The following is a 16,629-nucleotide window of genomic DNA, read 5'->3' on the forward strand; positions in this document are numbered from 1 at the left end:
TTTTTTTTGTGACAGCCACACAAAGGAACAGTGAATGTTTAATCCAGCCCACCAAACAATACACAGCCTGATGAGAATGAATGAAAGCGAGGAAGCATTACTGTCGTGATAAATTAAGCTTGTATGTTGACAGTTTTAATGTAATGACACAATATATGTGTCATGAATACATTTAAATTCAGTATTTGTGTAAACTTTGCAGATGATGCATCTGTTAGTTTGTGGAAAGGTAACCCCCTCATTAAGGAAACTGTATGACTTTGATCTCTTCTTCCGGCAACCCAGGTGCAACAGTAGTCATGTAAGAACATGATCTTTGAAAGGAAGAGATATTCTACAGGTGAACACACACACATTCACAAATATGTGTGTGCAAAGAATCTGCTCGCTTCCAGTGAATACCTGGGTCTGTTTTAGCTGCAACTTGAATAGACTTGAACCTTCCCTTCCCTTCACACACACACCCACACACTAATGTCTGAACTATATTTGATACTATGAGAGGTGCACTGTGTTCCTGTCTAACTCTTCTTTTGGCTTAAAGCCATTATAGAGTTTATCTCAGTATGTTAAATGAGTTCATATATTAGCTACAGCTTTAAGATTCACCTCTATTCCTCTCAATTTCATTTCAGCCTAAATGTTGTGTGTGCAGCAATATTTTAAGGTTTTGAGTATTGAATTTTAAATTCATGGTCTCCCATTTAGTGCAATATAAAAATGTCTTCCTTGTTCTTCCTTGTGTGGAGGACATACACACTACTGACTTACTTTATACTGTAAGTTGCTTTGATGAAATTCATACAAGTCGGATCATTTACATTTTTAACTTTGTTTTTTGGTGTGATTTTGAATCCAGTCCTCAATGGGTTGATGATTTTATTTTCAACAAATTACACAGTGTATGTAAGTAAAGATTTCCAACTTATATTATTTAACATAATATTCATATTATTTTGTATTATAGCTAATAACTTATATATATATATATAATATTTAATTGAGATTCAGTGTGTGATTTGAGTGTTCCCTCATTTTTTAGCACTGTATATATGTGTGTGTGTGTGTGTGTGTGTGTGTGTGTGTGTGTGTGTGTGTGTGTGTGTGTGTGTGTGTGTGTGTTTAAACTCACACTACTGTTCAAAAGTTTGGGAGATTTATACTTTTGTTTGGCGAAGACACATTGAATTGATCCAACTTGACAATAATGAGCACAAACATTTCCAACATTGATAATAATAAGAAATGTTCCTTGAGCACTAAATCAGTATGATTTCTGAAGAATCATATAACAGTAAAGACCTGAGTAATAACAGGAATAAAATACATGTTAAAATATGTTCAAATAGAATTCAGGTATTGTCAGTTTTCATTATATATTACATAATAATATTACAAATATTACTGACAGAGAGATATTACAAGATATATTAAAATAAGCATTTTCCAAATAGCAAGGTCCAATAACCTGGTCTTGATGCATGAACACCTGATCTTAAACTTTGACTGTTTACTGTGTTGACATTAAGTGTGTGTTGAAATGAAATGTGGTGTGATCACACAAACTGTTAAGTCTAAATTGCACAATATAAATCTTGTTTTGGTTGTGTTTAGGAAAGATAGACTGAAGAACAGCAGTAACTGTTATCAGAGTTTCTTATTGGCCATGAGCATGATATGATACACAGTATCGGCCAGTCAATAATGTGTTCACATGTTCTTGTGGATGTGTGGGCAAATTGTAATAAATAATAAAGATTTATTTCTACTTAAAATCATTCTAACAAGTAGTGGTAATCATAAGCACTTTGTTAATTTGATGTCAGCATAATTCCTCATGTTATTCCAAAAATTCTGGGGGGAACTATTCCTTTAAGAATGAAATGTCACATATAGGAAGTAAACCTCTACAAGATGTATGTATGTGCTTTCCACTGATCCTCTTTCAGTCCAGTGCTGTAAACCTGTGTTGTTTACGCTTCCTGCTCACCATGTGCACATCTGCACCATATGCTGTATTACACACGTTCACACATGCTAGACCACCTTAAAGATTTATCACACAATAGACATGTATGTTCAGCTTTTGTGAGTGCCCATGGGAAACTAAAATGAAAAAAAAAAAGTATTCTTGCAGAAGGAAATGTCATGGACAGTCATGTGACAGAGCAATTATTTGGCCTTTAGGTGAAAAGAATGAGCTTCATTATGGTTTTAGTTATATAATGTTGAGTTTTCCACACTTCAGTGGGAATGTAATATTTCATGAGATGTTTCGTAGAACAGGAAAGGTGTGTGTGTGTGTGCACAACATCTGGTGCACCTTGCATATTAAACTTCACAGTGTGTGCTTTTCTTTTCATCAGTTTCACATCCAGTCAGTCTTTGGAAATGTGCCTATGGGCCCTATTTTAACGATCTGAAACGCAAGTGTCAAAGCGCGAAGCGCAAGTAAGTTTGTGGGCGGGTCTCGGCGCTGTTGCTATTTTCCCGGCGGGATAAATGGCTCTTGCGCCCGGCGCAAATCTAAAATGGGTTGGTCTGAAGTAGCTTCATTATTCATAGGTGTGGTTTGGGCGTAACGTGAAATAAACCAATCAGAGCGTCATCCAACATTCCCTTTAAAAGCAGGTGCGCAAGTTCCATAATATGGATTGCTATTATTATGGCGTATTTACCAGGCGCACGCCAGGAGCGGTTCACAGCCGAGGAGACTGATGTTCTTGTAAGAGCAGTGAAAGACAAAGAAGTTGTGTTGTATGGGGATGGGAGAAACCCACCCAAAATAGCCTCGGTTAAACAGGCGTGGGAGGAAATAGCCACAATTTGTCAGATGTCCTTATATACACATGTCTTGCCACTATTTGGCCAACAGGTCTGATCCTTAATTAGCCTATTAAAATTAGCCTGAATAATTTGTAAGCTAGATTTATGCCTATTTTTTTCACATCTTCGTGGCACACCACAATGATTTCCGTCATCTCACGTGTTAATATTTTTTAGTGTAACAATTTATGATTTGCAACTGTTGCATCTGTGTAGATTACATGAGCAAAGTGTATGCACGTTGTGCACGCTATACATTATGGTCAAGCATGCGCCCTTAAAATAGCATAATGAACAACGCGCAACGCGCCACTGACTTTAGACTATGGGCCCTATTTTAACGATCTGAAACGCAAGTGTCAAAGCGCGAAGCGCAAGTAACTTTGTGGGCGGGTCTCGGCGCTGTTGCTATTTTCCCGGCGGGATAAATGGCTCTTGCGCCCGGCGCAAATCTAAAATGGGTTGGTCTGAAGCAGCTTCATTATTCATAGGTGTGGTTTGGGCGTAACGTGAAATAAACCAATCAGAGCGTCATCCAACATTCCCTTTAAAAGCAGGTGCGCAAGTTCCATTATGGATTGCTATTATTATGGCGTATTTACCAGGCGCACGCCAGGAGCGGTTCACAGCCGAGGAGACTGATGTTCTTGTAAGAGCAGTGAAAGACAGAGAAGTTGTGTTGTATGGGAATGGGAGAATAATTAGCCTGAATAATTTGTAAGCTAGATTTATGCCTATTTTGTTCACATCTTCGTGGCACACCACAATGATTTCCGTCATCTCATGTGTTAATATTTTTTTAGTGTAACAATTTATGATTTGCAAAAATAACTGTTGCATCTGTGTAGATTACATGAGCAAAGTGTATGCGCGTTGTGCACGCTATACATTATGGTCAAGCATGCGCCCTTAAAATAGCATAATGAACAACGCGCAACTCGCCACTGACTTTAGACTAGTTTTTTTCTGGTCAGTGGCGCAATTGTTTAATGGAACAGCAAAATAGCACCAGGGATTGTTTGCGCCGGAACACGCCTCCTTTTTTGCGCTGAACCGCCCAGGGAGCGCAAGTTCATTCACTAGTTTAGCGACGTGCCGAGGGAAAAGCGCGCTTTGCGCGGGTGCAAAATAGGAATGACACATGCGTCGGTGTACAAAGTCAATTGCGCTGGGTGCAAGATAGGGCCCTAGGTTTTTTCTGGTCAGTGGCGCAATTGTTTAATGGAACAGCAAAATAGCACCAGGGATTGTTTGCGCCGGAACACGCCTCCTTTTTTGCGCTGAACCGCCCAGGGAGCGCAAGTTCATTCACTAGTTTAGCGACGTGCTTCTGTGGAGGGAAAAGCGCGCTTTGCGCGGGTGCAAAATAGGAATGACACATGCGTCGGTGTACAAAGTCAATTGCGCTGGGTGCAAGATAGGGCCCTATATGTGTTTTAAAGCTTTGGCTATTGATTAGGGTGGATTGTTTCAGTTTTTCGTATGATTTCTTTTTTTATATCTAAAGGGACAAGATTTTTTAGAATAAAGGTACCTTTCTAAAATCTGCATTTTTAGAAATCATATTTGAAAAGAAAGAATAATATAGCCTACCATTTTTACACTAGTGCACTACAGCTATATGTGATAAGCCTGTGGTTGGGTGAAAATATTTTCCTGACTGGGTGAAGTTTTTCTAAATGTAATTAAAGAATATCTTTAATCTCCTCTGAAAGTAACACAAAAGATTACATATTAACAATAGATGGGGAACCAAATTATGAATAAACAGTGACAAAGTATCTCCAAAAACAAATGCACACACATTACAAACCCTTGCCTTTTTCACCCCAAAGGATGATTTGTCACGTGTTGAAATTATGCCATTTAAATGGAATATAATCATTACCTCACAACTCATGGTCACATGATTATTATCAAGGTTCCATTTGAGAACATACTTTATATTGAAACCCCTAAAATAAATTTAATTCTCACTTTTCTATTTCATCATCTGTGTATTTCATTATTTTATTTTAGAAATACAAGAAACATGTAAAACTGTATGCTATTAGATTTTGTTTCAAGCACTTTATTCTATATATAAGCTGTTATCCTCATGAGGACCAAAAAAGTGTTTAAATTTACTGGTATTATACTTGTGGGGGAATTTGGTCCTCATAATGTTGGAAATAACAGGTACACACACACACACACACACAACACACACACACACACATTCCCTCATAGGCTATGCCAAGAATGCTGTTACAAGGGCAAAGTATCAATGACGAGTTCCAGCTTCTCAGATTACTTAAATCAACACACACACACACACACAAACACACACACACACACTCTTCCAAGTTTTATGGGGACTCTCCATAGGTGTTATTGTTTTTATATATGCAAACTATATTTTCTATCCCTTTACCTTAACCCTAAACCTAACTTTCTGCATTTTTAGAGAGAGAGAGAGAGAGAGAGAGACCTGTTTGAAATCTGTGGTAACCATGTCTCTTCTGCTGCTCCACAGATAATGAAATATAAATATTATTATCTGACAACATCTTCAAAAGCTTATCATGAACAGGGAGTTTGTTATGGTTAAAATTTGGATGTTTATCACTTGTTAAGGCTGATTATATGTTTGTGTGATTTTTACTATATTATATCATTTGAAAGTTCCCAAATGAAAATCAAAATCAAAATGTTTTTTTTTTTTTTTTTTTTTTTTTTTATATATATATATATCAGCATAAAAATAAAATTTTAAATTAAAATAAAAAAAACAAGCTTGTAGTAAGTGTCATCATTAAAAACTGTAAATGTGTCAAGAATAAATTTAGTGGTCAAGGCAAAAGTACAGTACAGGTGGTGGGAACAAGCGCATCTTGACCCACCTTCTCAGCTGTCAGAATCAGTACAGTACATTTTTGTGTTTACAATAACAAAAACGCGATGTTTTACACATTTATCAGTAGTAGCCTGTAACAGTGCCCACAAACGCATACATACACGTCGAGAGCGCGCGCGTTTAGCAGTCTCCGCTCTGGATTACAGTAAAGAGAAACGTGCAGAGACTCGCCCAGGAATCTCCGCACTTCTCTTTAGCTACCTCGCTGTGGTCAGTGCGCCCCGTGCACTTTAACTTAGTGTCCGGAGGCGTTGTGTTCGTGGCTGTAGGCGTCTTCTCTGTCTTCGGGGGTTTAGCTTGTGACGTTTCGGAGAGTTTGAAATGCGCATCCAGAGGCGCGCGCTTGCACATGCCCGCTCGGATCAATGCGCGCGGATCCGCGCAAAGTTTCTTCTGTTTTTTAACTGATCTTGCGATCTGTTTCCAATAGCCCTCGGGATTAGACCTATATTCGGTGCACCTCGAGGGCTTGCCAGTATATTTACAGGTGAATCCATCCCCGTTCCCAGGCTTGCATGTAACAGTCATGGTGTACTTGTCCTCTCCGCGTGCCACCCACGAACACTGCGCCTTGTCCTTGGTTGTGAACTTTCCTTTTTGTATGGAAATGTTATTATCACCTCTGCTTTCCGCAGTGAAGATCAGCTGTGAAAGACACGCTAGGAAAAGCAGGAGCACGAGAGTCCCACGGAGATACATTTCCTTCAGTGACGCAACGTTCTAAGAAATATTAATTATGAGATTAAACACGATATTATGTCATTTCTTTCATTTTGAAAAGATATGAGGCTGGTAGTAAATCGGTTATATTTTTTATAAGGTAAAAAAAAAAAAAAAAAAAAAAAAAAACTCAAATAGGACTTTGATTTACACCAAAAAGTTAATTGATCTTACCAAAACAGAGTTACGAGGACAGGTGTGTGATGAGATTACTTGACTAGTTTAGGTCGAAATGAACTCACTCGTAGTATTTTTGTCAAGGACACACCTACTTACAACAGGACGCTCAGATTCTTTCACATGAGAAAAGCCCTTTAACGAGCTCTTGCACACATGCAGGAATCCGCTAAGGGGGCTAAACTTAAAGAATTTCATAAATGTCATGTCGTTGGGTCTGGGTATTTTTTTATCCCTTGAGTTTAAGTAGCCTACCCCAGTTTTTGTATTTCTTTCTGTAACTGATTGATCATAGGTTTCATTGATCTGAGCTTATGCACCTCCGATTTTGAGTGAAACAAAAAGCTTTGATTGTGGATATAAGCAATGTTCACCATAATGTTTAATGAAAGAAGCCAAAATCAAATCCGATTTGTTAATATAGCTTAAAGACAATCCTCTCTGGATCAAACTGACCAGAACATAACATAAGGGTTATTAAAATATTAAAGTAGGTGTTGGTTCACGCTCAAAAACACGAAATTTCATCATAAAATGATAATGGGCCCAGAACCCCTAAAACTGAGAGCAAGGTATTGCAACTGTTAAACGGATACAAACATATTGCATTTGAATGTTTGCTAATAATTTACAATTATATGAACTACAATAACAAAAAAACAGCAAATGATCATTACAATTTGCCTGGAAATACAACACTTCAGTTCACAATTGTGGTAATAATTCTTTTGACATTTTTGGCAGATGAGGAGTCAGACAGATAGCAGCAGATGTAAAAGGGGGCAGCAAAAGAAACTCATTCTATCCAAAGTGTGTATGGTATTGTGTGTATGCTATTTATTTTATTTTTATTTTTTTGGGTGCCTGGCTTCCAAACAGCTGGACCCCTGGGACCTCACAAGACCACAACCTGTTCCTGAATTCCATGTATGTAAGAGTCATTTTTAGGTATTCTCTATGGCTGCATATGCTTAAAACAATTATGCTTGTGTAATATGTCCTGGTATGTAAAAATGTTTTGTTAAAGGGTCATTGTGAGTATGCACTCATGTGGTAGAAGTGAGGGGTCCCATGTGATTGCATCTTTGTGGCCTAATTCTGTAGCTTAACCGCCACTCCATCCCCTCTCTCTTAATATCAGGTTAATGTACAGTACTTTATTGATTATTTGTTCATATTCAATTTGCAAACACACACAATGTAAAGTAAGTAATAGTACAACAATAGTAGTGCAAAAAAAAAAAAATCATGATTTGTTACTTAAGTGTAACTTATGGAATGTTAACAGGAGTTTAATGAATTTAGGTCACTGAAGGGGAGGGGGTTAGAAATGGGGCACAGAGAGACTGAAAGCCGGACTTAGAGAGTTAAACAATGTATTTGTTTATGCATTAAGTTTTTTACATCTTTAATTATTAACTAAATTTGAAATAAAATGAATCTTAATTTAAATGAATTATACGTATATATTTACACTGGAGTTTTGTTTGAGGCACGAACAATGAGTCGTCCATGAAAGTCAAATTTCCTTGTGCATCTTCATTACTTATTTACCAAGAGATCAAGAGATGAAGAGAAATTTTAAAACCAAGCGATATTTTCTTTGTAGTTATAGCTACATCAGTGTGAGTTATCATGTATAATGATCTCTCAAGCATCCAAAGCCAAATGTGCATTGATGAGGGACATTCTAAAATGCATAATGTGGTTTAACGTACTAACACAGTATTAACAGACCAAACTTACTGAACATCATAGTAACAAAGTAGACTATCTACAAAAAATCAGATGATCCCTGAATATGAATTCAACATGTATAATAAGCCTTTTCCCTTAGAAAACCGTTATAAGACAGCGCTTAACATGGATTAATGTACTAAGACAGTTGAATAATCAGACCAAACTCACTAAACATTATACTAATAAAGCATACTATATATACAAAATCAGATGAGCCCTGAATATGATCTCAGCGTGTTTAATAACACATTACGCTTTTTCCTCCCATAGAAAACCATTATAAGAAAACACTTAAGGTGGCTTAATGTACTAAGACAGTAATTAAAAAAAAAAAAACTCACTAAACACTATACTAATTAAGTATACTATGTACAAAAAAATCAGATGAGCTCTGAATATGAATGCAACTCATTTAATAACACGTTAAGCCTTTTCCTCCCATAGAAAACCATAATAAGGCTTATTATGGCTATGTATATGGCTACGTGTTATTAAATGAGTTGCATTCATATTCAGGGCTCATCTGATTTTTTTTGTACATAGTATACTTAATTAGTATAGTGCTTAGTGAGTTTTTTTTTTTTTAAATCACTGTCTTAGTACATTAAGCCACCTTAAGTGTTTTCTTATAATGGTTTTCTATGGGAGGAAAAAGCGTAATGTGTTATTAAACACGCTGAGATCATATTCAGGGCTCATCTGATTTTGTATATATAGTATGCTTTATTAGTATAATGTTTAGTGAGTTTGGTCTGATTATTCAACTGTCTTAGTACATTAATCCATGTTAAGCGCTGTCTTATAACGGTTTTCTAAGGGAAAAGGCTTATTATACATGTTGAGATCATATTCAGGGCTCATCTGATTTTTTTGTAGATAGTATACTTTATTAGTATGATGTTTAGTGAGTTTGGTCTGTCAATATCACTGTCTTAGTACATTAAGCCATGTAAAGCATTTTTCACGTTAAGCGTTTTAGAATGTCCCATTGATGAGTGTGATGGTTTTTATTGATACTGTGTATGTGTCTGGTGGAGAAGCGCATGAGCTCATCTTGGAATTCCATCACAAAAATTATTTGGTGCTTATTGATTTGGTGACCATTATTACAATATGACCAAATTTACAGGAAGGGCCTGGGCTGAGTTAGAGATTACAGGTTTTTGCTACTTTGCTTAGTTAAAAAATATATATTGTTGGACTAATAATATTTTGATTCAATATTTTCGCTGAAGAGGCTGTGGGGTACTTAAGGCAGAAAATATTGTGTAACACTGACATAGAGCATGAGTTGTGTCTGGAGGGTGTGTGTTTGTGTTAGACAGGTGTGTCAGCTTCTAGCTGTGCAACATAGTCAATTCATAATATTTGGATTACAGGGATCTAAAGAGATTTGAGCTCTTTGTAATACAAATGCACTCGTCTTTCTTTTGGTTAAAGGTTTGCTGAGAGCTTATAGAATATACTATTAAAAAAATAAGCTGTTTATAGATCATCATGACAGTAAGATATTTAGAAATTACAGTTTGTCTCTGCAGTTCTAGGGTTTAAGGTTTGGCTGATTAGCACAACCCAATTAGCCCCAGCTAGCAGGTGACTTAAAGGGACAGTCTACTTATCATTTTCTCCTGTCATTCCAAAATGTGTGTGTATCTTTCTTCTGTTGAATCAAGCTGAAAAAAAAAGAAGAAGACAGAATGTTGATAACCAAACAGTTTTGGCTCCCCATTGACTTCCAGTGTATTTTTTTCAATGGGTACCAAAATGTTTGGTGCACAAGCGTTCTTCAAAATATCTTTTATGTTTCACAGAAAAAAGTAAGTCACACAGCTTAAGAACAATAAGAATGAGCATAATGACAGAAATTTCTTTTTTGCATAGACTTTCCCTTTAACTATGCTATGTGGCATTAAAAGTATCTTTCTCCATTGACTGACATTCAAATTAGCTGTGTATTCTGACTAAATATAAATTATATTTTTTTACAAGCAAATTTAAGTTGCTTATGTTTAATGATAGTCTAATAGATGTTTTACCAGTGTCCGATTCTATTTTGAGGGATTTTAAAATTACTGCCTTTTACAGGACCTCCTTTTAAAAAAAAATCATTAAATTCATATTTGTCTTGTAACCAGTTAATCTGAGTCTTTTTAAATGACATGTATCATTGCCCCCTAGTGGTGAGGATGTGCTCTGACATGTTGAGAGAAACAAAAATCATGCTTGTTTCAGTTGGGTTTGGAACTGCACTCCCTCCCCCATTTTGAATGATTTTTGTTTGTTAATATTTACTTGGAATCTTTGCTTATCAAATTATTCCAGCTCAGCATTTTTTAGTTGTAAATTAACATGCAACTATAACATGGGATTAAGAGTATTCTGAGTTCTTGAGACCATTATTGTGAAAATGTATTCTAACACAATGTTCTTATGTGCTTCACTGCATGTCTACTTCATTGCATTATCTACTTTAATATGAAAGCAAGCACAAAAAAAAAAAGTTTAAAAACTGACTTTTATTCAGAAACAATACACAGAATTAAGAACTATGTATTTTGGTAAACAACATATTACACATTTATTTATTTCATTCCTGTTGTCTCAGCATGTACACTGACTTGCACAGAAAAACACACAAAAGTTCAGTCATAACCACATTTCTGCACACACACAAACACACACACACACACACACACACACACAAACACACACACAAACACATACACACACACACACACACACACACACAAAAAGCCATGGTCTCTGGAGAAAACACTTTGCCGGTGGTCAGACAAATCAAAATTTTCTGACACTATAGACCTACAAAGATGAGAAAAGATTAAAATATGAGCAACAATGGATAGAAAAAAATACACTTCTATAATCAATTTTATTGGAGCTATTTTGGGACAATGCGGAGGTGTAACATAAATATCCTGTTGAAATTTGGAAGGTGCTGTGTGTGGGTGTAAAGCAGCGGTTGATGATTCATTAAGTCAGCTTTCTGTTTGATTTCCACTGCATACATCACAACTTTTCATGCTAAAAAGCTTCTGAATTACATTCTTTCATGTGCTGAATACACACTGCTAGTCTTGTACTAGTCCTCAAGCCAAAGTTAACAATTACAGCCAGCAGTTGGTTTTACGTAAAATACTACCTGCAGTTTGTACATCAGAGTAGCTAGTTTATTTACACTAGTTAGTAGATCTTTCTTGCACAAGAGTTAGTTTCCACAAACACTGACTAGATTTATTATAAAATGATGTGCTTACCAGAGGTTGTGATGAATTAATTTTGGAACCAGCTAATGAAGTATGCGCAGACGCCCTGCAGACTCTTCCAGCAGTATTCCTCTGCCATCTTGGTTGCTTGACTCTTGTATGCCACAGTTGGTCTCGCTGTGATGGTCTTTACAGGTTTACGTGGTAGAACAGTCTTTGTAATGGCAGGCTTGACTGGTTTGGAGGCTGGTTTGGCTGGTTGCTGGGGTTTAGGCTGCTGCTTTGAGCTTGGAGGTTTGGTAGGGGCGATGCTGGGCTTGATCTGCTGCTGTTGCTTTTGCTGGTTTGAGGAAGCCTGGGTAGGTTTTGGGATGGAGATTTTGGGCCAAGAGGCATGGAACGCCATCTGGACCTCATCTGAGGCAGAGCGGCATATATTTGGCTTGTAGACCCGTGGTCCCTGGCAGGCGTTGTGAAGCTTCCTCATGTCCCACATGATCTGAGTAAAATAATGCCGAGGGTTGTTGCTATATGCTCTGCATAGGTTAGGTTTGCCCAAGAAATTGCACCAGTACGACTTGCCCTTGCTCTTGCAGGAGACACGCAGCTTGGTGAAGTTGGTCTTGCCGGAGATCACCATGGAGCAGCTATCTTTTGCTTTGGTGTTGAAACGAATGGGCTCATCCCAGATGCTTCCTTTCTGCGGCTGCTGCTGTTGGCTGTTTTGGGTGCTTTCGATGTGGTTGATGCTGTTCCCCTGGTTACTGCTGTTCTGAGCCTGAGCGTTAGTGGCCCGAATAAAACAGACCAGAAGGAAAGCAGCACTGCATACGGCTCTCATGATGGAGGTGTTGAAGGGACTCAGTGAAGGTGTTAGAGGTGCAGGCTGGCTTTATAAAGACAAGTCCTACAAAGGGGTCTTTGAGCAGGGCGGAGTGTATACATCCCTCCAGACTGGGGGGCCTCTAGTCTCCAGTCTGAAGCTGCCTGAAAGAACTAATTGTAGGAATATTAGGAGACGTGTGTGTGATCATCATTTAGTCTAGATGGAACTGGAGTGCAAGTGATTTGGAGAGTACATCGCTCTGTAAGTGTGAAAAAAAGCACTGGCTAGTTTTGTCTGGCTTGGTATTTGCAACCTAATCTCACAGGAAAGCATAATAAGGTGCCGATTTTGTATGAATTTGTACAAAATCACACGATGAAACGGTACAAAATAATAACGTACCATCCTTAGGAAAAAAGTATGAAGGTCCAACCCTAAACTTAATCATCGCTGGTGTGTGAGCAAATTGTATGAAAATGTTCAAATGAGATCATAGGAATAAATTCCATACAAATTAGCCACCAAAATGTAAAATAGTAACAAGCTGCTATGAGATTGTGTTGATCTTTGTGTAGATGGTTTTGTGGTTCGTTTTCCATAAATGTGTGTTGATGGTTTGAGGTGAAGGACATGGGTGTGGTTACATTCATGGATATTCATGGTCTTCATTATATAATCATACATGCTAACATAAGCGGCTATTGACTCTTGATGTGAAAGACGTTTTAGTTTTAGGAGAAGACACAAGGAGAGCAATTCACCTGGAACTCATTTATGTTTTGCCGACTTTACCGTCAACCAGTGCGGTTAACGTCTGGTTTACGTGAAGTACTACATGTACTGAAATTTAGAATAAAAGAGTGTATCGAAAGAAAAGTTTTGTGCAAATGTGTGTTGTTTTTAAGAATACTACCTTTAAGCATACTGCAAAACGTACCTTTCTGTACATTATTCTGCATGTGAGTGTTCTAACAACCTTGTAGTAACTTAAAGACAAAATGAAAATATGAAAAATGAACATAATTTGGGCTTCCGTATTTAGGAGACTTAAAGTGTAAAAACAGAAACAGCATTTAAAAAGGAAGCTTTTCTAAAGAGCTTTTGACAGTATGTAATACATTTTATGGCTAACGAAAGCTCCACAATTGGGCCGTTGAATAACAAGGTAACAATAAAGAAAACTTTTATATATATTTTTATACATATATACACCACCACTCAAAACTTTGGGGTGTTTTTATTTGATCAAGGTGTTCAACCTGTGAAATGGGAGGCTTATTGTATCCACAAATTGAACACTTGAACTACAAGTAGTTTAAAAGTGGAGTGTTTTTTTTATGATGTGTCCCAAGTTGATATGTACTGTATTGGGTTGAGATTTTTATCAATGTAACATGAGTATCTATGTGTTGTGACAAAGTTTGTTGAATATTTATAGTTGCTGTGTAAGGATTTTGTGCTCAATATTTTCTCTTTAGTCAGACCTGATTTTTTATTTATTCTAAAACATAGCCAGGATACTATTTACCTACTGTCTTTGTGTTAAACATGGGGTCACGTGCATGGGAATTGGCATGGAAATGATATGCAGATGAGGTTATGCACAGTAAAACTAGGCGTTGTAAGCTCTATATATGGTGATTTCGGGGAGGAGACGAGGTGGAGATCCACGTATGCACAATCTTTCCCTGAATGGATTTTATAAATATATTTTTGCGCAGGTTCTGGCATACACATGGTTTTAAAAATCGTAAAACTTTTGGGCGTATGCAAAATCTAATATAAATGAGACCCCAGGACTTTAATTCAAAGAGCAAATTTCTACTATACATGGTGGTAAGTGTAAGTTACCCGGCCATGATTTAAATAAAATTTTTCTTTGGGTCATTGCATTTTGTCCTAATTTCAGATTCATCATGAAGCTACCATTATAAACCTGCTGGAGACAATAATGTACCACAAGGTTAACACATCTTTACTGAGAAACATATTTTTATATATCTGAAATTGTGATTTAAAACATAAATTTGCAACAAATGTAGATGACTCAGACCACATTCTAATATGATAGCGATGTAAGAATGCCTGAATGTTGATGTGTTGCACATGCAGGAGTCCAGTGGAGCTGCTGGGGATAGTGTACTTGATTTAGTGGATTACTGCCATCGCAAACTCACATTACTGACAGGACGCTCTGTCTCTGAAGAAATCCCAACTGGGCACAAAATTACACACAGATGTCAGACACAGCATCAGGTGAAGAACACTACAGCAAATATAATTCTAACTCATTCTCATGAGCATAATTTACATTACATTTACCAGAAGTTGTACACTGTTTGTTGCAGGATCTACAAAAACAAAGTGACATTTTAGAGTTTTAAATCTATATTACTATATTATTAAGGCTCTGTCAGTACTTTGCTACATCACTGATCATACTGAGAGGTGTGTAAGTTACTGGTTATTTAAAGAGACAATATTAAAGCAAAAGCCAATTGTTTGTGTTGTCCAATCTGAATCAGAAGAGAAATGTGCACAGGTCACACTTTGTTTACAAATGAAAACAGTCCAAATATACGTTTTTTACTGGAGTTAGTGTTAATATTGATTATGGACTTGTATTTTTGCCAGAAGGAATGGCCTAAAGTTGAAATGCCTGGACTAGAGATGTGTGGATTACTTGTTGAATATTATGATGTTGTTGTTTTTTAATCAGCTGTTTGGACTCTCCCGTTCACCGCAGAGGACCCACTAGTGAACAAGTGATGTTGAATTTGTGATGCTGAATTTCTCCAAATCTGTTCTGATGAAACTCACATTTGATGACATGAGACATTTTATTTGAGCAAATGTCATTTTGGGGCGAACTATTCTTTTAAAAACTGTTTTAAAACATATGCCTACTAATGAATGTTGAAATGTCTCCTTTTACTGTAGTTTGGGTTGGAGTGTTCTATGCACTTATAATATATATATAATATTTTTTCTTTTTTGTATTTTTTTTTCATTCAGAAATGTTTCACAATCAGAATACATAAGAATCAAATTACAGAACAGCTATACACAATGTCACACAGAAGTGGATCAAACATTTCAATGAGCAGCACATTTATCAGGACATTTAATTAAGAAAAAACATAATCAAAGTTGCAGATTGGAATTGTCATATTTTTTAAATTTTCTGTTTCAAACTATCAAAACACCTCCATATATTTTCACTTATATATAGTATAGTAATTTAGGCAAAATGCCTGTATATTTAAACAATACCAGCTTAATAATATATTTATGAAACACAAAACAATTAAGACACTTAATAAGCTTTTGTAACATGCTAAATTATTTTATTATTCTTGTCTTATATATATATTGTCTATTTATAAAGTATGTCTGTCATATATATCATATCATTATAACTCTTTCAATCCAGCTTTGTGGGTTTTTGACAGAGGTTGTGATAGATCAGTTACCAAATCTACTGTCACAGATCCAGCAGTCCTTGAAAAAGATCTCATCTTGGAGGAGGTATTCCAACATTCACATACAGTAACCAACCAAGTTTGCTGTCAGGAAGATATATATATATATATATATATATATATATATATATAAAGATAGTTTTATGCAGCAGTGGTGGATTACACTGATCAAAAGTTACAGCATTTACATTACGAAAGATTTTTATCTTAAATAAATGCTGTTGTTTTTTTTTTCTAATCAAAGAATCCTAAAAGTGCTAAAAGTGACCCATTTTTTCCATAGTAATGCTCTCAACGTTGATAATAATAATTTAAAAAACTGTTTTGAGCAGCAAATCAGCATATCGAATCATGTGACACTGAAGACTGGAGAAATGATGCTGAAAATTCAGCTTTGTTATCACAAGAATTAAGTACATTTTAAAATATATTAAAAAATTATATTAAAATAGAACACAGTTATTTAAAATTCTAATAATATTTCAGAATATTAGTGTTTTTACTCTAGATTCAATCAGATAAATGAAGCTTTGATGAGCATAAGATTTTAAAAACATCTTACCAACCTAAAACTTTAGAACAACAACAACCAAATTCTTGTTTGTTTAGTGACCAGAGATATGGAATAATATTGTAACGAACTGTATTGTAACCTGACAGTTCTTTCCTTAGCTGTTATATGTTTGTATATTCTTTGTTTGAAGAAGGCAAAAAGACCATACCTGTAAGAAAACTTTC

General features: G+C 36.2%; 2 protein-coding genes across 2 annotated transcripts; both read right to left on the bottom strand.

The window, feature by feature from the left end:
- Positions 1-5,606: 5,606 nt before the first annotated feature.
- fgfbp1b (fibroblast growth factor binding protein 1b) lies at positions 5,607-6,719 on the bottom strand. Its single transcript, XM_026204947.1, has 2 exons — positions 6,617-6,719; positions 5,607-6,442 (listed from the first exon to the last, which is right to left on the bottom strand). Exon 2 carries the CDS (start codon positions 6,419-6,421, stop codon positions 5,843-5,845), a length of 579 nt encoding a protein of 192 aa, XP_026060732.1. The 5' UTR covers positions 6,422-6,442; positions 6,617-6,719; the 3' UTR covers positions 5,607-5,842.
- Positions 6,720-11,065: 4,346 nt separating this feature from the next.
- fgfbp2b (fibroblast growth factor binding protein 2b) lies at positions 11,066-12,485 on the bottom strand. The gene is made up of 2 exons (XM_026204948.1): positions 11,635-12,485; positions 11,066-11,179 (listed from the first exon to the last, which is right to left on the bottom strand). Exon 1 carries the CDS (start codon positions 12,422-12,424, stop codon positions 11,651-11,653), a length of 774 nt encoding a protein of 257 aa, XP_026060733.1. The 5' UTR covers positions 12,425-12,485; the 3' UTR covers positions 11,066-11,179; positions 11,635-11,650.
- Between the last annotated feature and the right edge of the window lie 4,144 nt (positions 12,486-16,629).

This window comes from Carassius auratus, chromosome 26 (assembly GCF_003368295.1).
Source record: "Carassius auratus strain Wakin chromosome 26, ASM336829v1, whole genome shotgun sequence".
Taxonomy (NCBI): domain Eukaryota; kingdom Metazoa; phylum Chordata; class Actinopteri; order Cypriniformes; family Cyprinidae; genus Carassius; species Carassius auratus.

Coding starts and splice junctions, on each gene's coding strand:
- fgfbp1b (XM_026204947.1), bottom strand. CDS start 6,421: ATGTATCTCCGTGGGACTCTCGTGCTCCTGCTTTTCCTAGCGTGTCTT.
- fgfbp2b (XM_026204948.1), bottom strand. CDS start 12,424: ATGAGAGCCGTATGCAGTGCTGCTTTCCTTCTGGTCTGTTTTATTCGG.